Below are 20,180 nucleotides of genomic sequence, written 5' to 3'. Positions count from 1 at the left end.
CTTGAAGTCTGAAGGTATTTCACCTGTCTCATACATCTTGCTCACCAGATGGTAGAGTTTTGTCAGGACTGGCTCTCCCAAGGCCATCAGTAGTTCTAATGGATGTTGTCTACTCCCGGGGCCTTGTTTCGACTCAGATCTTTCAGTGCTCTGTCAAACTCTTCACGCAGTATCGTATCTCCTGTTTCAAACAACCTTATCAAAATAAAAAATAAGCTTATTTATGGTTCGATCAAACAGCCGCTTGCCTTGTCACAGATGATTCAGTGCTGTAGTAAAAAACAAGCCATTCATTTCTTATAGAATTGGTTCAATAAAATTAAGGCAGCACAAAGTAGGCAGCAATGATCAATCATGTCAGCTGAAGAAATGAGACACTTCACTACAGAGTTTTGTTAAATATTGTTATACAAAGAAACACTCGATTACACTGAACCATTTAAATCTGTGAATTTTAGGAGATGGAGGAAAGTTGGCAGTCTTTCTCTGTCAAAGAAGTGCACAGGGACTCACTTCATTCTGCAGGAAAAGAAGATGGATGTATTGGTTTGTACGGAATTTTTATTACCAGAATTTCACAAATTTTATTGAGAATTTATGACATCTGCTAATATTAGGGAAGTCTACTATCATACGTATGAAAAATGATTAAGCAACAAGATAACTGTTTCTTAGTGGGGATCAACAATGTCTCAGCATCTTGTGCATCATTAATTCTAATTCTGTCAATTCAAACTATCTGGAAGCAACTAGTTGGGTCTAGTACATGTGTGTCACCTGTAGCAAAATTTCTTTGATAGTTCACAATACGTTTCACTGTTTTATATTTTTCTGTAACTTGTATGTTAAGAAAAAGAAGAAACAATATTAAAAGAATGCTATGTAATGTATAAAACAAGCCAAAATCCATACAATAGTTGCCGGTTCATCAATGTTAGGTGAGTTAAATACAAGTTGTCTTGCAACTCTCTCATCTTCATGCCAAATAAAGGCAGAAAGCGAAACTGAACAGCATTGTAAGAAATAATATAAAATATTAATTTTATTCATTTGCCACATCTTATCTTAATAATTTGTATTCCATAGTCTGTCAACTTTTCAAATTCAATCTTCTGAGAATGTCATTTTTTGATTTAAAACATTTTAAGCTCCAAACACAAGTATATCATAATCAGTAATGGTACTATAACCCTCCTTTGGGGTATGCCTGAAGCAACTTTTATGCCTAACGATTAATGTCTGTCAAGAATGTATATGCTTCAATCAAATCACAGAGTATGAGTACATCCAATATTGCTTAACCTTATACTCTGTTCATCAGGTAACTGGATAACATTGTATTGAACATTTCCCTGAAGTCAATGGACATAAAAAGACATCTGGATACTATCTACTACCTTCTGGATCTTTCATTATCAATTCTCTGTTTCACCAACATTCTTCTGCACACTTGCTGGCACAGTTACACCTGTGATTACCCATTTCTTTTATATTAACATACTCAACTTTTTATTTTCATATTTTTTCCATTTAGCAATGTATTTGTCTCTGTTGTAACAATTATCTTCTGTAGTGATTTTCCTCCCTGAAGCATATTCACCCTCACCTTAACTGAATATGCCTGTTATTTCCCCTTGTCTCAACCATTTGACAAAGTTGGTGTTTTTAGATTTGTGTCACATATACCTTTAGTGAATCTCAACAATATTCCACATATTTTGAAATTTTCCTTGGTGAGAACTGTGAGTGATCTGCAAACTTGCTGATTGAATTTTATAAGATGCATGGACTGTCTGTTCTTGAAATGCAACTTTATACCAGTTAAATGACATAAATATATGGTTTACCTGTATCATCTGCCTTGGAATAATCTCTTTCAATTTTTCGCACATTTTGCGTCCACAACTTACTGCTTTGGATATATGTACAATCGTACTCAGTTCATCCACGGCAACACCATTAAGCATTATTGTAAGCTGGAAAAAAAAAAAAAAATTAATAGCACAGTTATTGTCATCAATTTTTAAAGCAACTGAATTTCTACTATTTATCATGACTGTGACATCTATTAACAACAAATACTACCATTCATCTGATTACACCACACACATGAGATCTGCACAGTTTGTGGCATAATTTTCCACATGTAGTGATACTTATCTGTGTGTGTGTCTTACACAGAAATGTCATCAACTTGACCCCATATTTTAACGAAGGGGGAGGGAAAACACATTTGCAAGACATCAGCCCCAGCAATCAATCCTGCATGAGATTTCATGCCATAATTCTGATAGTACACAGTCATGACCTTCTGAAACTACAGCATTTAAACTTATAAGTGCACTGGTTGTTTGTCACTCGCTCCACCCCAGTGTAGCTGCCTAATGGCTGAGCATGAAGTACTTTACAGCAGAATGACAACCAAAGCCCTATTATTTGTGGGACGGTGAAGGCTAGGGAAGAAGAGGGTGGAGGTGGACACATGTGCCCAACGTGTTTTCGAAATCCTGTTCGAGAACAAGTTATTCTGCACAAAAAATAATATGTAATGTTAACTTCACACACTTATATATTTGGTATTATTTCAATGATCTGTTTGTATTGATATTCTACAGCTATATATATGTCTCAAAATCAATTTGAATAAAACTAAGCAACTAAAGAATTACTATGGAATGTAATTGAATTATTATGGAATGTAATTAATGATTTTTGATTTACAATTTAATTGTGGCAATCACAGTGAAGAATAGTGCATTTCCTGCAAATGTACTTCATTTTAACAGTGCCAGGTTTAAAATTCAAAGAAAAAACATGAAACAGCAATGTTAATAATTAAAGAATACTATGCTACTTCTTGAAGGACACACTCGTTCATTTCCATTTAAACTGCATTTGTGAATTGCAACATAAAAATGTTCAAAGGAAAGAGATCACTGGCACCAGCTACAGTATACAGAATATAAGAAACCACACAATTTGACACCACAAACAAAACTTGTTACCAATGTCAAAGCAGCATTTCACAAATCTCTCACTCACTCTCTTGTACAATACTTCGTGCTCAGGCATTGGGTGGTTACAGAAAGGTGGAGCAAATGATAAACAACCATTGCACTCACAAGTTTAAAAGCTGTACTTTGAGCATAACTGCTTATCGTTAGAATTACAGACCAAATTTTCGCATGAGATTGCCTGCTGGGGCTGATATCTTGCAAGTGTGCTTTGTCCTCATTAAAATATAAGGTCAAGTTGGGGATGTTTCTGTATTAGAAGAAAATTTCCTCTATCATGTGAAATTTTAATTTAGTTATTGAAAAAATTAATGTTAACAACTGCTTGGTTTTATGAATATCCAATAGAAACTTTTATGAACCTAAGGGCAATATCATCAGAATGGAATTACGTACTGGAACTAAACATAGTCACATTAAAATAAATTTTTTATTGAAAATTGTTGGTGTCCAGGATCATGAGGTACCACAGCCATTGTCAGTATCAACTGAGCCAGATTAAAACCCAATGTTAGAATGACACACAAATGCAAGCTAGACATACCATGAGATCAATACAGTGAGGACATTTTTCTTACCTTTACCAGCTGTGACGGGACATATCCATGGTCTTCATAATCAAAACTTGCATAGCCTGATGATACAGATTTTAACTCGTCATGAAAATCAACAATAATTTCATTTAATGGCAGAATAAACTGCATCATTACCCTGTTATTGTCAATATTTGTGGCTGTCTTTTGTATGCCTCTTCTTTCCATGCAAAGAGAAATAACACTGCCAATAAAAATATCTGGAACAAAAATTTTGAAAAGATAAGTCATATTTTGTAAAAGACACACTAATAAGGTAAACACTAAAAACACAGGGTGATTAAGTTAAACTTTCAAACCACTGTAGAAATAACACCACTCGGTCATAATGATGTCAAATTGCAACAGAATATAATTGGAGAAGGGGATAAACGTATGGCAATAGCAACAAAATGTAGCAATAGATGGTGCTGTAAGCAACATAATTTAATAGTGGTCGACTACAAACAACAAATGAATCATACAACATTGCCTAAGGTGTATATCTGATGTTAAACAAATTGTACTACTCAGTGTTCATGGGTGTACAGGTGTGATACTATTGGTTATGTAAGCCCATCCACCACAGCAATGTCGTATCACATGGGATGGGAAAAATCAGTTTTTAATTGTCCTGAGGCCAAGAACTGGATAAAAAGCATCACTCACATCAGTTTTTAATTGTCCTGCGGCCAAATACCACATAAAAATCATCAATCACATCGATTTTTCAATTGTCCTGAGGCCAAAAACCGCGTAAAAAGAACCAATCAAAATCATATCAGATTATTAATTTCCATGTGACTTTCACAAAACATGTTCAATATGCTGTCCCCCATTTTCTGCAACAAGTTGAAATTGAGAAACAGCATGTTCCACATCTTATCAAAGTGTTTCCAGGGTCACATTCAGAATGTGTTGCGCAATGTGTGCCTTCAATGCATCTAAGTTTGCAATCAGAAAACACAACATCTTTCAGATAGCCCCACAGCCTGAAGTCACACAGATTAAGATCAGGTGATCGGGATGGCCAGACTGTAGGGAAATGGTGGCTAACATTTCTAGCATTTCCGAAATGGCACTTCAGCAGCTGCATTACTGGATTTGCAATGTGCAGAGTTGGGCCATCTTGCATAAAAATGATCCCATCCACACATCCATGCTGCTGGAGAACTGGAATGGCATGGTTGTGCAAAAAGACACTCATAGTGCTTATCAGTGACGGTACAGGTAACATGACCGGAAGCACCTGTCTCTTTGAAAAAATATGGCCATATGATAAACGATGCTGTAAACCTGCACCACTTTCCTTTTCAGGATGAAGTGGTACTGGTTGATTTGCGGGTGGATTTTTCATTGCCCATATTCAACAATTCTGAGTATTAACATATCCTGTCAGATTGAAGTGCGCTTTGTCTGTCCACAAAATCTTCCACGACCAATCATTGCCCACTTCCCTGCAAGCAAGAAATTCTAAAGCAAAGGTCTCTCTTGTTGGCAGGTCAATGGGGAGTAACTCGTGCATGTTGGTAATTTTGAATGGATAGCAAAGAAGGATGTTTTGTAGCATTTTGTGCACTGTGCTCACAGGTATGTCCAATGTTCTGGCACTTCTCCATGCACTACACGTGTGCACACCACTACTCATCTCCTCCTGCATTGCTGTGGCCACTGCTTCCACCAATGTTGAATCAATTCGTTTCCTCCCTCTACCAGGTTGTACACCAAAAGAACCTGTCTTTTCAAATTTCTGAATCATTTTCTCCAGACCCAAGGCAGTCATTGGACCAACATCTTTTTTCAAACTCTTCAGTGTCCGGAACTTCTACAGAGCGATGTGTGCACAGTCATCATTCTTGTAATACAGCTTTACAAGCAGAGCATGATCCTGCATTGAGACAGTCATGGCAAATATCACAGATGCAAAGGAGGAAAAGTTGTGTACCCAGTGTGTTTATACCAACTTCAATGGGTCGTATGCATGACAGGTGTTTTCATTTATGTATTCTGACACATACAGCACCATCTATTGATCAATTTTCACACTATTTTTTCTTTCTGCCATAAGTTTCCCCCCATCTCCGATAATATTCCACAGCAATTTGACATCATTCTGACCATTGGTGTTATTTCTACAGCATTTTGAAAGTTGTGGAAAGGGATCCATTTGAACTAAAACCATTTGTGCTCATATTATATGATAAAGGATGTCTCAATGTTCACAACAAAATACATATTAGCAGTCAAATCTATAATGGATGTAGTGTGACAATAAAATTTCATAAGAATTAATAATAAAAACTCTGCTGAAGATAAAGTTTCAAAAGACAAAATGGTGAAGTTTCAAAAGACAAAATCAAAGAAATTGAACTATATGCTGTGCTTGATTTCCTGTACAGCGGTGTCAACTCAGTAAAAAAAAAACACAAATTAATGCACAGTACTGCACTACAGGGGATGAACCAGAACTCGACTGACAAACTTTCAGAGGTTCTTTAGGGATACCTCCTCAGTATTTTCATACAAGGGGCCCGTGGCCTCTCGTGGCTCATTACAGAGTAATAATGCAATTGTGATTTATTCGGTTTGTTCCCACAATCACCCTTGTTTCTGTGATAATACCTTCACAATAATGAAGAAGCCTGTAATATGCATGTACAACAAACAAAACAGAGTAATGCAACAACCCTTAGATGTAACACTGTACTTTGATGCACATGCCATCACTGTGGGAACAGTTCAGCATAGCATGATTGGGCTGCTCTTCCATAAATTCTGTGAGTCCATACATAAGGTGCATATGGGCTAACTCTTCATCAGTAAAACTATCCATACAGCTGTGCATCACTGCTGATGTACAACTTAAACTGTCAGAAAAACAAACCTAAGACAGAACCAAGGAGTACTGAAGGCGAAGAGCAAAATGGGTATTACTTTTGTTAACAGCAAGTACTCTGACAAGGCACAAAGTGCATACCATTGATATTTGCACCGTTTTCAGTCCAATACAGATACAAGGCTATCTGGGACAACACATAAAACAAAAACTCTTAACAAGCCACCAGAGACCATGGGTCACTTATACAAAAATACTCAGAAGGTATTCCTCAACAATTTCTGAAAGAAGTTTGTCGGTGGAGTTCTGTACTAAACAAAGTAGAGCTTGTGGCTGCTGGTGGACGTATGGCATCAGGTGTATCAATCAAGCCCTTATATTACTTAAGTTGAGTTATACATTTCTTTTTTTCCTTAGTTCAATTCAGTACAATTTTATTAGTTAACTTTCCCGCCCTCTAATATTCAGCATTCTTCTAAAGCTCCATACTTCAAATGCTTCTATTCTTTTCTTTTCTATACTCTTTATTGCATATATTTTACTTCTGAATGAGGCAACATTCCACACAACTACTTTCAGGAAAGATTTCTTAAGTCTCAGATGTAGTTCTTACTGCAGCAATGGAATATGTGATAAAATATGCAATGTGACTTGCATTATGACATAGAAGTCACCTAAAATGGTGGAGCATGTGGAAACATAAAACAATTTAACTTGTTCAATCTTGCATGACAGTGATAAAACAATGATATGATTTTCTGTTGTATCAACCAGTGCAACATGAAATGCTGATTGATTCACACAACTGTATCACACGATGCAAGAGAAGGGAAATTTCATGTCATCTGATGTGTCTAAAAAAACCGTTTTATGTGGATGGAGCAATGCTGCATCTGTCTCCATTTACTTACTGGAAAAAAACAAAAATTTAAAAATCACTGATTTGGTATACACTCATGTTCTCCGCTTCGCAATCTTTTTCATTCAATTTTGAGGAAACCATTTAGTGAAAAATTGATTTTTTTGCATTTTATAGTCTAACATCACAACTTGATAATGAACTGGTTTACTTTCTATTATTGTCCATAGTTATTGTGATATTTCGAAATTAAGCAAAACACAGCACATATTTAGAAAAGTTTGCAATACAAAATGTAGTCACCAGCCACTTCACATATGATGCATTTCAGGTCATACAGTGTGGCATACCAAATGTCACTAACAAATCGAAATTGTTTCTACCACTGGAAGGAGAGCTATACCTCTTTCCAGTCTCAAGTAAAAACACGATGTATTTGGAAGTCATCCATGATGAGGATAGCACTGACGTGCCACATACAAGGCTATTGCCACCTGTTGTGTCTTGTTATTTGTCATATTACTTCTGTGGGAACATGAATGTGCAGAATGAATTTTCACTCTGCAATGGAGTGTGCACCGATATGAAACTTCTTGGTATATCAAAACTGTGTGCCTGACTGAGACTGAAACTCAGGACCTTTGCCTTTCACCGGGAAGTGCTCTACTGACTGAGCTACCCAAGCACAGCTCATGACCTGCCCTCACAGCTTTACTTTCACCACTACCTCATCTCCTACCTTCCAAATTTCACATAAGCTCTTCTGCAAAACTTGCATGACTAGTACTCCAGGAAGAAGTGGAACTGTGGAGATGTGGATTAGCCACAGCCTGGAGGATGTTTCCAGAATGAACTTTTCACTCTGCAGCAGAGTGTGCAATGATATCCAACTTTCTGGAAGATTAAAACCGTGTGCTGGACTGAGACTTCAACTCGGGCTCTTTGCCTTTTGCAGGCAAGTTCTAACAATAATGTCGCATGGGTAACTGTTGCACATTATTGCACATATGACATTTACTGTAATGTGTCGTATGGCAAATTGTATTGCCTCAATGACAACTGTGCCTTTAATTTATACTAGTCATTAACAAATTCCTCTTCTTCAGAAATGCTTTTCTTGCTATTGCCAATCTGTGTTTATATCCTCTGTTCTTCAGCCATAATTTGTTAGTAAAATTCATATAGCACTTTGTGTGCTTCATTTAATAATCTAATTCTATTTTATTATCCTTGTTTACTTTTGTTGATGTTCATCTCACAGCCTCTTTTCCAAGAAACCATCAATTCCATTTAACTTATATTCCAAGTCCTTTGCTCTCTTCAACAGAATTACAATGTGATCCACAAACTTTTAAAGCTTTTACTTCTTCACTAACTTTTATTGTATTTCTACATTTCTCCTCAGTTTTCTTTACTGCCTGCTCAGTGTACTGATTCAATAACCTCTGAGATAGGCAACAACACTGTCTCATCCATTTCTCAAATACCTCCCCCCTTACATTTCATTCAACTACTATAGCTCCATCTGGTTCCTGCAAAAGTTGTAGATAACCTTTAACTCCCTGTATTTTATCCCTTCTACCTTCAGAATTTCAGAGTGTAGTCCAGTTACTATTGTCAAAGATTTCTATAAATCTATTAATCTTATACTCCTCCCATGAACCATGGACCTTGCCACTGGTGGGGAGGCTTCCGTGCCTCAGCGATACAGATGGCCGTACCGTAGGTGCAACCACAACGGAGGGGTATCTGATGAGAGGCCAGACAAACGTGTGGTTCCTGAAGAGGGGCAGCAGCCTTTTCAGTAGTTGCAGGGGCAACAGTCTGGATGATTGACTGATCTGGCCTTGTAACATTAACCAAAACGGCCTTGCTGTGCTGGTACTGCGAACGGCTGAAAGCAAGGGGAAACTACAGCCGTAATTTTTCCTGAGGGCATGCAGCTTTACTGTATGGTTAAATGATGATGGCGTCCTCTTGGGTAAAATATTCCGGAGGTAAAATAGTCCCCCATTCGGATCTCCGGGTGGGGACTACTCAAGAGGACGTCATTATCAGGAGAAAGAAAACTGGCGTTCTACGGGTCAGTGCACGGAATGTCAGATCCCTTAATCGGGCAGGTAGGTTAGAAAATTGAAAAAGGGAAATGGATAGGATAAAGTTAGATATAGTGGGAATTAGTGAAGTTCAGTGATGATGATGTTTGGTATGTGGGGCGCTCAACTGCGTGGTTATCAGCGCCCGTACAATTTCCCAACCTTTGCTCAGTCCAATTTCGCCACTTTCCTGGATGATGATGAAATGATGAGGACAACACAAACACCCAGTCATCTCCAGGCAGGTGAAAATCCCTGACCCCGCCGGGAATCGAACCCGGGACCCCGTGCTCGGGAAGCGAGAACGCTACCGCGAGACCACGAGCGGCGGACAGTGAAGTTCAGTGGCAGGAGGAACAAGACTTTTGGTCAGGTGAATACATCTACATCTACATCTACATTTATACTCCGCAAGCCACCCAACGGTGTGTGGTGGAGGGCACTTTATGTGCCACTGTCATTACCTCCCTTTCCTGTTCCAGTCCCGTATGTTTCGCGGGAAAAACGACTGTCTGAAAGCCTCCGTGCACGCTCTAATCTCTCTAATTTTACATTCGTGATCTCCTCGGGAGGTATAAGTAGGGGGAAGCAATATATTCGATACCTCATCCAGAAACGCATCCTCTCGAAACGTGGCGAGCAAGCTACACCGCGAATTCAGAGCGCCTCTCTTGCAGAGTCTGCCACTTGAGTTTGTTAAACATCTCCGTAACGCTATCACGGTTACCAAATAACCCTGTGACGAAACGCACCGCTCTTCTTTGGATCTTCTCCATCTCTTCTGTCAACCCGATCTGGTACGGATCCCACACTGATGAGCAATACTCAAGTACAGGTCGAACGAGTGTTTTGTAAGTCACCTCCTTTGTTGATGGACTACATTTTCTAAGGACTCTCCCAATGAATCTCAACCTGGTACCCCCCTTACCAACAATTAATTTTATATGATCATTCCACTTCAAATCGTTCCGCATGCATACTCCCAGATATTTTACAGAAGTAACTGCCACTAGTGTTTGTTCCGCTATCATATAATCATACAATAAAGGATCCTTCTTTCTATGTATTCGCAATACATTACATTTGTCTATGTTAAGGGTCAGTTGCCACTCCCTGCACCAAGTGCCTATCCGCTGCAGATCTTCCTGCATTTCGCTACAATTTTCTAATGCTGCAACTTCTCTGTATATTACAGCATCATCCGCGAAAAGCCGCATGGAACTTCCGACACTATCTACTAGGTCATTTATATATATTGTGAAAAGCAATGGTCCCATAACACTCCCCTGTGGCACGCCAGAGGTTACTTTAACGTCTGTAGACGTCTCTCCATTGATAACAACATGCTGTGTTCTGTTTGCTAAAAACTCTTCAATCCAGCCACACAGCTGGTCTGATATTCTGTAGCCTCTTACTTTGTTTATCAGGCGACAGTGCGGAACTGTATCGAACGCCTTCCGGAAGTCAAGAAAAATAGCATCTACCTGGGAGCCTGTATCTAATATTTTCTGGGTCTCATGAACAAATAAAGCGAGTTGGGTCTCACATGATCGCTGTTTCCGGAATCCATGTTGATTCCTACATAGTAGATTCTGGGTTTCCAAAAACGACATGACACTCGAGCAAAAAACATGTTCTAAAATTCTACAACAGATCGACGTCAGAGATATAGGTCTATAGTTTCTCGCATCTGCTCGACGGCCCTTCTTGAAGACTGGGACTACCTATGCTCTTTTCCAATCATTTGGAACCTTCCGTTCCTCTAGAGACTTGCGGTACATGGCTGTTAGAAGGGGGGCAAGTTCTTTCGCGTACTCTGTGTAGAATCGAATTGGTATCCCGTCAGGTCCAGTGGACATTCCTGTGTTGAGTGATTCCAGTTGCTTTTCTATTCCTTGGGCACTTATTTCGATGTCAGCCATTTTTTTGTTTGTGCGAGGATTTAGAGAAGGAACTGCAGTGTGGTCCTCCTCTGTGAAACAGCTTTGGAAAAAGGTGTTTAGTATTTCAGCTTTACGCATTTCATCCTCTTTTTCAATGCCTTCATCATCCCGGAGTGTCTGGATATGCTGTTTCGAGCCACTTACTGATTTAACGTAAGACCAGAACTTCCTAGGATTTTCTGTCAAGTCGGTACATAGAAATTTACTTTCGAAATCACTGAACGCTTCACGCATAGCCCTCCTTACGCCAACTTTGACATCCTTTAGCTTCTGTTTGTCTGAGAGGTTTTGGCTGCGTTTAAACTTGGAGTGAAGCTCTCTTTGCTTTCGCAGTAGTTTCCTAACTTTGTTGTTGTACCACGGTGGGTTTTTCCTGTCCCTCACAGTTTTACCCGGCACGTACCTGTCTAAAACGCATTTTACGATTGCCTTGAACTTTTTCCATAAACACTCAACATTGTCAGTGTTGGAACAGAAATACAGGGTTATAAATACAAAATCAAATAGAGGTAATGCAGGAGTAGGTTTAGTAATGAATAAAAAATAGGACTGCAGGTAAGCTACTACAAACAGCATAGTGAACGCATTATTGTGGCCAAGATAGACACGAAGCCCATGCCTACTACATTAGTACAAGTTTATATGCCAACTAGCTCTGCAGATGATGATGAAATTGATGAAATATATGATGAGATAAAAGAAATTATTGAGGTAGTGAAGGGAGATGAAAATTTAATAGTCATGGGTAACTGGAATTCGAGAGTAGGAAAAGGGAGAGAAGGAAACATAGTAGGTGAATATGGATTGGGGGTAAGAAATGAAAGAGGAAGCCGTCTGGTAGAATTTTGCACAGAGCAGCAGAAGTCAGGAGTTTCCTCATCTGAGCCTTAAATGTGCGGACCAGTTGTTCAGCCTCACCGTTTGACTGTGTATGGAACGGAGGGGCCGTGACCTGCATTACGCCGTGACAGGCACAAAAATCCGCAAAATCGGAAGAGGCAAACTGCGGACCATTATCAGTAAGAAGAGTGGAGGGAAGGCCTTCCAAAGAGAAAATGCGAGCTAGAGCATTGGTGGTTGCCGCGGTGGTAGGCAACGTGCAACAGACAATGAAAGGAAAGTTAGAGTAGGCGTCAATAACGAGAAGCCAATAAGTACCTAAAAAAGGTCCCGTGAAGTCAGCATGAATACGCTCCCAGGGCTTCTCAGGAGAAGCCCACGGTGACAAAGATGACTTCGGGGCAGCGGCCTGTGGCGCACAAGGGCTGCAGGCAGCGACCATGTGTGCGATTTCAGAGTTGATGCCAGGCCAGTACACATGACAGTGCGCCAGAGGTTTTGTGCGAGAGACACCCCAGTGCCCCTGGTCAAGGAGGCGCAAGACCCAAGCATGCAAAGACGCAGGTACCACAACACGCGGTGAAGCATTTTCGGTGGAAAGGAGGATAACACCATCCCTAGCTGTGAGGCGGTAACGCAAAGCGTAGTTGTTCCACAACGAATCAGAAGTCTTAGCGGACGGACGATTTGGCCAACCCTTCTGAATACAGTGTAAAACCCAGGAGAGGGTAGGGTCAGGACCCGTAGCAGCCGCCAGCTGGTCCCCGGTGATGGGGAACCCGTCCACAACCCGCTGCTCGACAACATCCAGGTGGAAACACAGAAGTTCGTCCCTATTGAATGCCAGATCAGGATCCATGGGAAGGTGAGACAGTGCATCAGTATTTACATGTTGAGCCATCAGCCGGAAATGAATCTCATAATTGAAACGAGACAAGTAAAGAGCCCAACGCTGGAGGCGGTGTGCCGCCTTGTCGGGAAGTGACGTTGATGGATGAAACAAGGAAACGTGTGGTTTGTGATCCGTAACAAGATGAAATTTGGATCCATAGAGAAAAACACCAAACTTATGAGGAGCGTAAATAATGGCCAAAGCTTCTTTTTCAATTTGAGAATACTTTTGTTGGGCATCTGTGAGCGTTTTGGAGGCATAAGCAATGGGTTGTTCAGAACCGTCAGAAAAACGATGCGCAAGTACTGCACCGACCCCGTATTGAGAGGTGTCCGTGGCAAGAACAAGATGTCGGCCAGGTCGATAAGTAGCCAGGCACAGGGCCTGTTTCAGCACATGACGCGGACTGATGAAAAGGCACGTTTTTATCGCCTGAGCCACCGAAGCAGCAGACGATAAAAACTTTTGATAGTATGCTATTTTCCCCAAGAAAGCCTGCAGTTCCTTAACAAATGTAGGGCGAGGAAGGGCATCGAACGCAGCGACAGTTTGCTGAAGTGGATGAATACCATCCCGAGAGACTTGAAACCCCAAGTACGTGATAGATGCCTGAAAAAATTTTGATTTCTGAAGATTACACTTAAGACCGGCAGTCTGTAAGACATGAAAAAGTGTGCAGAGATTTTGAAGATGTTCTTCAGTGGTGGAGACAGTGACAACAATGTCGTCCTGGTAATTTATACACCCAGGGACAGTGAGCAATAATTGTTCCAAGAATCGCTGAAAGAGAGCAGGGGCGCTGGCAACCCCAAATGGCAATCATTGGTATTGATAGAGGCCGAAAGGCGTGTTAAGGACCAGAAACTGCCGGGAAGCAGCGTCAAGAGGAAGTTGATGATAAGCTTCTGACAGGTCAAGTTTAGAAAAATACTGGCCTCCAGCAAGTTTAGTGAACAATTCTTCAGGTTGAGGCATAGGGTAAGTGTTGATAAGGCATTGAGCATTTACAGTGTCTTTGAAATCACCACAGAGACGAATATCACCATTGGGCTTAGCAACAACAATGACAGGAGAGGACCACTCACTGGAAGTGACAGGAAGCAAGATCCCTGGAGCAGTGAGTCGATCCATATCCCATTTGACCTGATCACGAAGGACCACAGGAATGGGCCGAGCCCGAAAAAATTTAGGCCGAGCAGTGGGTCTGAGCGTGATGTGAACTTCAAAGTCGTTTGCGCGGCCTAACCCAGGAGAAAAAAGGGACGAAAATGTCGTCGACAAGGAATCCAATTGAGCGTAAGGAATAGCATCAGAGACGATATTGACAGAGTCATCTATGGAGAACCCAAAAACGCGAAAGGCATTGAAACCAAAAAGATTCTCCGCGTTACTATGGTTGACAACAAATATGGGAACAGTGCGAATGACAGATTTGTAAGATACCTCAGCATCAAATTGTCCCAAGAGAGAAATCTTCTGTTTATTGTAAGTCTGTAATTACCTAGTGACAGGTGACAGGATTGGAGAACCCAACTGAAGATACGTCTGAGAAGTGATGATAGTGGCAGCAGGACCAGTATCCACCTGCATGCGAACATTTCGACCAAGTATTTGGACAGTGAGGAATAACTTCCCTGAAAGGGAAGAAGTACAACTGATACACAACACAGTATCTGAATCAGCGTCATGTTCATGAACATCATGTATGCGGTCGGATTTGCAAACGGATGACACATGACGCTTTTTTTTTGCAATTGTGACACACGGCCCAACGTTGTGGACAATCTTCTCATGAATGTTTCGTAAAACACCGTGGACATGAAGGAAGTTGCCGTGGGTTTTGCTGCAGTTTCTTAGAGGTTTGTTTACGGTTAGGCTGAGGCTGTGCTTGGGAGCGTAATGTAGCCACGTCGGCTGGCGGGGACACACCACACGCTTCATCAACATCGCACAGAGGTTGTATTTCCCCGACGTCGCCCCATGCCTCTATTTGCGCTCCAGCGGCACGAGAAATTTCAAAAGACTGAGCGATGGATAGGACTTCATGTAGAGTTGGATTTGCCAAGAGAAGGGCAGGTTGCCTAATTTCTTTGTCGGGTACCAATCGGATACTAGCATCTCGTACCATGGAATCGGCGTAGGATTCTTTGTGAACTTCAGTAACAAATTGACACTTTCTACTGAGGCCGTGAAGTTCAGCAGCCCAAGCGCGATAGGACTGATTCGGTTGTTTTTGACAAGGCAACACGAGAGGCTACCACATGCGTTTGCTTTTGAAAATAGATGGACAGAAGTGAGCACATTTCAGCAAAGGACAAAGCCGCAGGAGCCAATTGCGACAACAACCGATACATTTGAGGTGAAATCCGTGAAAGGAACAGAGACTTACATGTTTGTTCACCCGTGACATGAAATGCCAAGAAGTGCTGTCGAAGACGTTTTTCGTAATCAGACCAGTCTTCCGCCGTCTCGTCGTAAGGAGGAAAAGTAGGTAGAGACAACGACGAGAGACGCCCTGCATTTGATGCCATGACGAAATCACGAACCACATTTGTGAGAAGCGTTTGCTGTTCTATAAGACCTTGCAATAGTTGCTCTAAAGTAGCCATGGAAACGTGGGTTAACGATGGAAAAGAAAAATCCCATCCTCATCACCAATTGTTATAACTTCAAGTTGAACAAATATATTTCAAGGAAGACGCAATACATGAAAGTCACAGATCAAGTAGACAGAGTAAGACATGTGCACACTTTAACAGTCAAATCTTAACAGAGTCCAAGTCTAGTGGCCGCTGGCTGGCTGGCCGCTTAGGTGGCGCTGCTGCTGCATGGCTGGCAGACAGTGCCGTATGTAGAGGATGCACGTAACTGCGTGGCGGCACTTTGAAAGATCGGCGAGTCACAACAGTTTTGGTAAAGTGTTGCAGCACTAGCAGATAGGGAATTCTGAGCTACATTTCCACCACCATGTTGCCATCTGCAGTAGCTGCAGTCAGTGCCCCTATGTTTGCATGCAAACCCATGTCTTTTCTACGTGAGGTCAGTCACCATTTTGTGTTGAATTCCACATTAGTATTAGTGGTCCTCGGTTCACAGTAACATCCACAGCACATCTGCTGTAGTCCAACTAGGAACACAGGCATATATTGTTAGCAAACTATCATCAAATCTTGTTTATGTTCATGATTTTAGTACAATCTGCCACTCTAATATTCTGGGCCGAGATCCAAGTATCAGGAAACAAATCTATTTGTTCTAGTTTAGCACATTGTCTTATTGATTCATGTTTATCAGTTAACTTCCTTTTCCAGCTCACATAATTTCTTGAACAGTTGTATCAATGAGAAATCAGCCACCTCATTTGTACATGTGTGAGGACCAAAGTAAATTAGCATTCATTAACCCTTGTGCCACAGTATTAATATGCATCTTGTTGAGGGTGGTGGATATCAGAATTCTTCTCTTTTGATAGTGGTGAATGTAAATCAGTCAGCCCAAAACAGGACCCACCATATGCTAACTTTCATAGTGCTCATCAAATTCTTCTTGCAGTATTATTTCTCCACTCTTATCTTCATCAAATTTCTTTCCTTTTTATAGCACTTCTAGATACCAGTACTCCTTCCATCTTTTAGTCTTTTGCTTTTTAGTGGCGTACCATCCGAGTTCTTGATATTTATATAACTGCTTCGCTTTTCTGCAAATGTTTCTTTGATAGAGCTATCTTTCTCATAGTCATGCATGCTTCTACAGCTTGCAGCATTCTTGCTTTGCCATTTAGTGCTTACTGTTAATCTCATTTATAGACATCCGCATTTCCTATTGTTTGCTTCTTTTGTGCATTTTATACTTTCTCCTTTTGTTAGTTAAATTTAATATCTCTTGTGATAGCCAATGACTTCTACTAGACATTGTCTTTTTGCCTATTTGATCCTTTGCTGCTTTTTGTATTTCATCTATCAAAGCTACCTATTCAGCATCTATTGTATTACTTTTCCCTGTTTCAGTCAAACATTGCTTAAGGGTGTGTTCACATTGTGCATTGAGCCAATACATGTCAGGTTGGCCCAAGAAGTGCAGAACCGAGTTGTGACGTGACAGAGAATCAAACCTATTGTTTTGCATTGTGGTGTTTACACTGGCAGCCATGTTGCAACGGTACAGCAACAGGCAGGCCACACTGGCGGAATATTTAATATTGCTGGCATGAGCCAGTGGCCGGCGTAAGCCATTATGCTATTCTTCAGCTTCTACAATACACATATCAGGTGTCTCCTGTCTCCCTTCCATCAGAAATGTCACTGCACATTTTTTTCTTTTTCCTTTTTTGTGTTAAAGAAGAAGTTCCTTCACATTTCACAATCAGTGAGGAAAAATTACAAGTATTCTATGACACATACAAAGTCAGTGAGAGCACCTACATTTACCTCCTCCATCTATTTTCGTACATCTGTAACGATGGGGAACTAAAGAGTGACATCTTTTTACAAATTTTTATTACTGTTCAAATTAAAATAGTGAAATTAAAATGGAAACAAGACATAGCAAAACCAGGTCAGGTGATCCAAGGAAAAGTCCATTGAAAAGAAGTTCCACTTGGCCTTGGTTTCATCACAATTTCTTCAAAGCTACCTTAATTTCAAGAGATATGCACAGCTCCTCATCAGTACAAATAAACCCAATGAGCCAAATAGCATTACTTCAAAAATTTTTGCCTATCACCATGTGTCACAAGACAGAGAAGATCATTCTGTTGGCTCCAGTTGGATGAACCATTGCAGCTGTTATCCACTGCATCATTAAAGGGAAGGAGCGGGTGGGGGGGGGGGGGGGGGGGGACAGTGGGAAAAATATTGAATTTGAAAACGGACAATATACCTTTGATGAATGCACATCAAGATACTAGAAGAGACGATGATGCTAATTACTTCCTGATATGTCTCAGGTCTTGAATGTTCTGCAGCCCATACTGAAATGTATGATCATTCATTGTATAATACAAATAAAATCTTTCAAGAATATTTTTACTTCTTTATGTAGAGTAAAAAATTGTCCTAAATGTCTGTTACTACACATGGAATGAGTCCATAACCTCCTATTTCTTTTGTGCTCAAAATCTCAATGAGTCACTGCACAGTGAAAACAATAAAAATAAAGTAATGAAGTCAGTTTTGTATATGATAGCACAACCTCGATACCAACAAGATATTAAATCCTAAACTACCTTTCTTATTCCTGCTAAAATAGAAAAATCAAAACTGGAACATCTTAGGGATGGAGATGAAATGTAGTTATTTACAACTTGTGTTGCTATGCTTCTACAGAAACCCAAAAGTGAAAGTTTCAGAATGGAACTTCAGCACATTAGTCAACTTATACATAGAAACATTCGTAACTGTCATTCTATTTTTTGGCCACTGTTGTTTTACTTCTCCAACTAGGAAGCAATTAAGTAGAATTTCGCAAGATTTTAATATAGTCCATTTACTACTTCTGAATATGAAATGTACATTCTACTAACTGTAGAATGTTGGCAACAAAGAATTGCTCGCCAATTATAATGTCAACTGTGGCCCACCACAGCCAGCGTAATCGATCATCATCGAGGGAAAAACAAGTATTTATTTGGAGTTTTCTGGACACGGATCATTAAAATAGCACGAGAGACCGATAATAGGCCTGCGCTGACCACCAGTAGTTCATTTTTTCTTCCTTGCAGTGTTTGACACAAGCTAACTACAGACGAAATCCGTAGACTCGCAATCACAGCACTGATTCCACTCCATAATTCACATTTACTTTTGAATGGAGACAGATATCAGCAACACTACTACTTCAAAAACTGTTTTGTAGCTTTAGCTATATTTCACTCATACCATATGGTCTAAAACATATCTAACAGTAAGCTACTTGCTAATCAAACTTTTCACAAAAAGATTTGTAAATCATGTGCATGTATTTGACAAATAGTGTCATTTTACAACTGTTACGAATTATGAAAAGGTAAATAGTTTATTTATTAAGAAGCTAAAATGCTACACCACCACACATATAAAACTCAGACTATTTGAACTGCATACTTTCTTCAAGATTGATTGATAAACGTTACAGAACTAAAAAATCGCACAAAACGAAAATTAGGGGTTTTCTTTTCTCACAAAGGAAAGTAAAGCTTTTAAGGAAAAAGTAAGTTCATCAAACTATGTGGCACAGTCTTAGATACCACCAAGAGTTTTTACAATGTGAAAATCAGAAAAGTGGATTTTTGCCCTTTCTGCCATCCCAGCCTGCTGTGCAGTCACTATGATTACATCATGCAAAATATCTTCTGAAAGACAAAAACCGAAATTTGGAAACTGTTTTTCACTGTCGTGTTTACATTTTAAGGTCTGAAGTGCATTTGGTAGCCCAGTTAAATATGACATCTGGAGAACAACTGTTCCAGTTTGTGATTTAGTCAACACAATTGCTATTTCTCTTCTCTTCATTTAAGTGTTAGAGGTAGACAGCTTCACACTCAGTGTAATATTTCTGCTTTTCCTTCACTGCACAATAAGTCACTCCTATATATTAGCCGAATATTTTGAAAACAAGATGTAACCTGACAACCTAAGCATGTTTAAAAAAAGAGCTGTGCGTTTACATGAGAGCAAAAATTCATACAGCTAGAAATGTATTTCCAGAATTGATTTTGGGGGGATTTACATGATCGACCAGAAACAGTATTGTGAAATCAGTTCACAAAATCTGGTTTTGGGGGACTCACATAAAGACTATGATTGTGAACACTCAAGATGGTGGCTTGGGTCACCTAGGCACAGGAAAAAACTAGGACATCCCCTTCCCGTATGCAGTGCGAGTGCAGCCCAATGCCCCTTTGAAACTCTCAAAAAATCCTAGTTATTCAATTTATCCTTGATTTCCTACCTTTCAATGATTTGTTTAGTTTTAATCTGCAAGCCAGCTGGTGTGGCCGAGCAGTTCTAGGCGCTTCGGTCTCGAACCGCGCGACCACTACGATTGCAGGTTCGAATCCTGCCTCGGGCATGGATGTGTGTGATGTCCTTAGGTTAGTTACGTTTAAGTAGTTCTAAGTTCTAGGGGACTAATGACCTCAGATGTTAAGTC

At 40.2% G+C, this 20,180-nt stretch overlaps 1 protein-coding gene across 2 annotated transcripts in view; it reads right to left on the bottom strand.

Annotated features, from left to right (window-relative positions):
- Nucleotides 1–20,180, bottom strand: part of LOC126174824 (translation factor GUF1 homolog, mitochondrial) — a 145,041-nt gene that overhangs the window by 14,456 nt on the left and 110,405 nt on the right. For both annotated transcript variants that reach the window (XM_049921202.1, XM_049921203.1), the window contains exons 7-8: nt 3,593–3,807; nt 1,848–1,976 (exon numbers count right to left, since the gene is read on the bottom strand). In XM_049921202.1, coding sequence (XP_049777159.1) covers nt 1,848–1,976; nt 3,593–3,807 — 344 coding nt within the window. The remainder of the gene's footprint in view (nt 1–1,847; nt 1,977–3,592; nt 3,808–20,180) is intronic.

Source organism: Schistocerca cancellata, chromosome 3 (genome assembly GCF_023864275.1).
Source record: "Schistocerca cancellata isolate TAMUIC-IGC-003103 chromosome 3, iqSchCanc2.1, whole genome shotgun sequence".
Lineage (NCBI taxonomy): Eukaryota > Metazoa > Arthropoda > Insecta > Orthoptera > Acrididae > Schistocerca > Schistocerca cancellata.
Note: the sequence above shows the minus strand (reverse complement) of the source record. Positions and strands in the feature narration are given on the sequence as shown.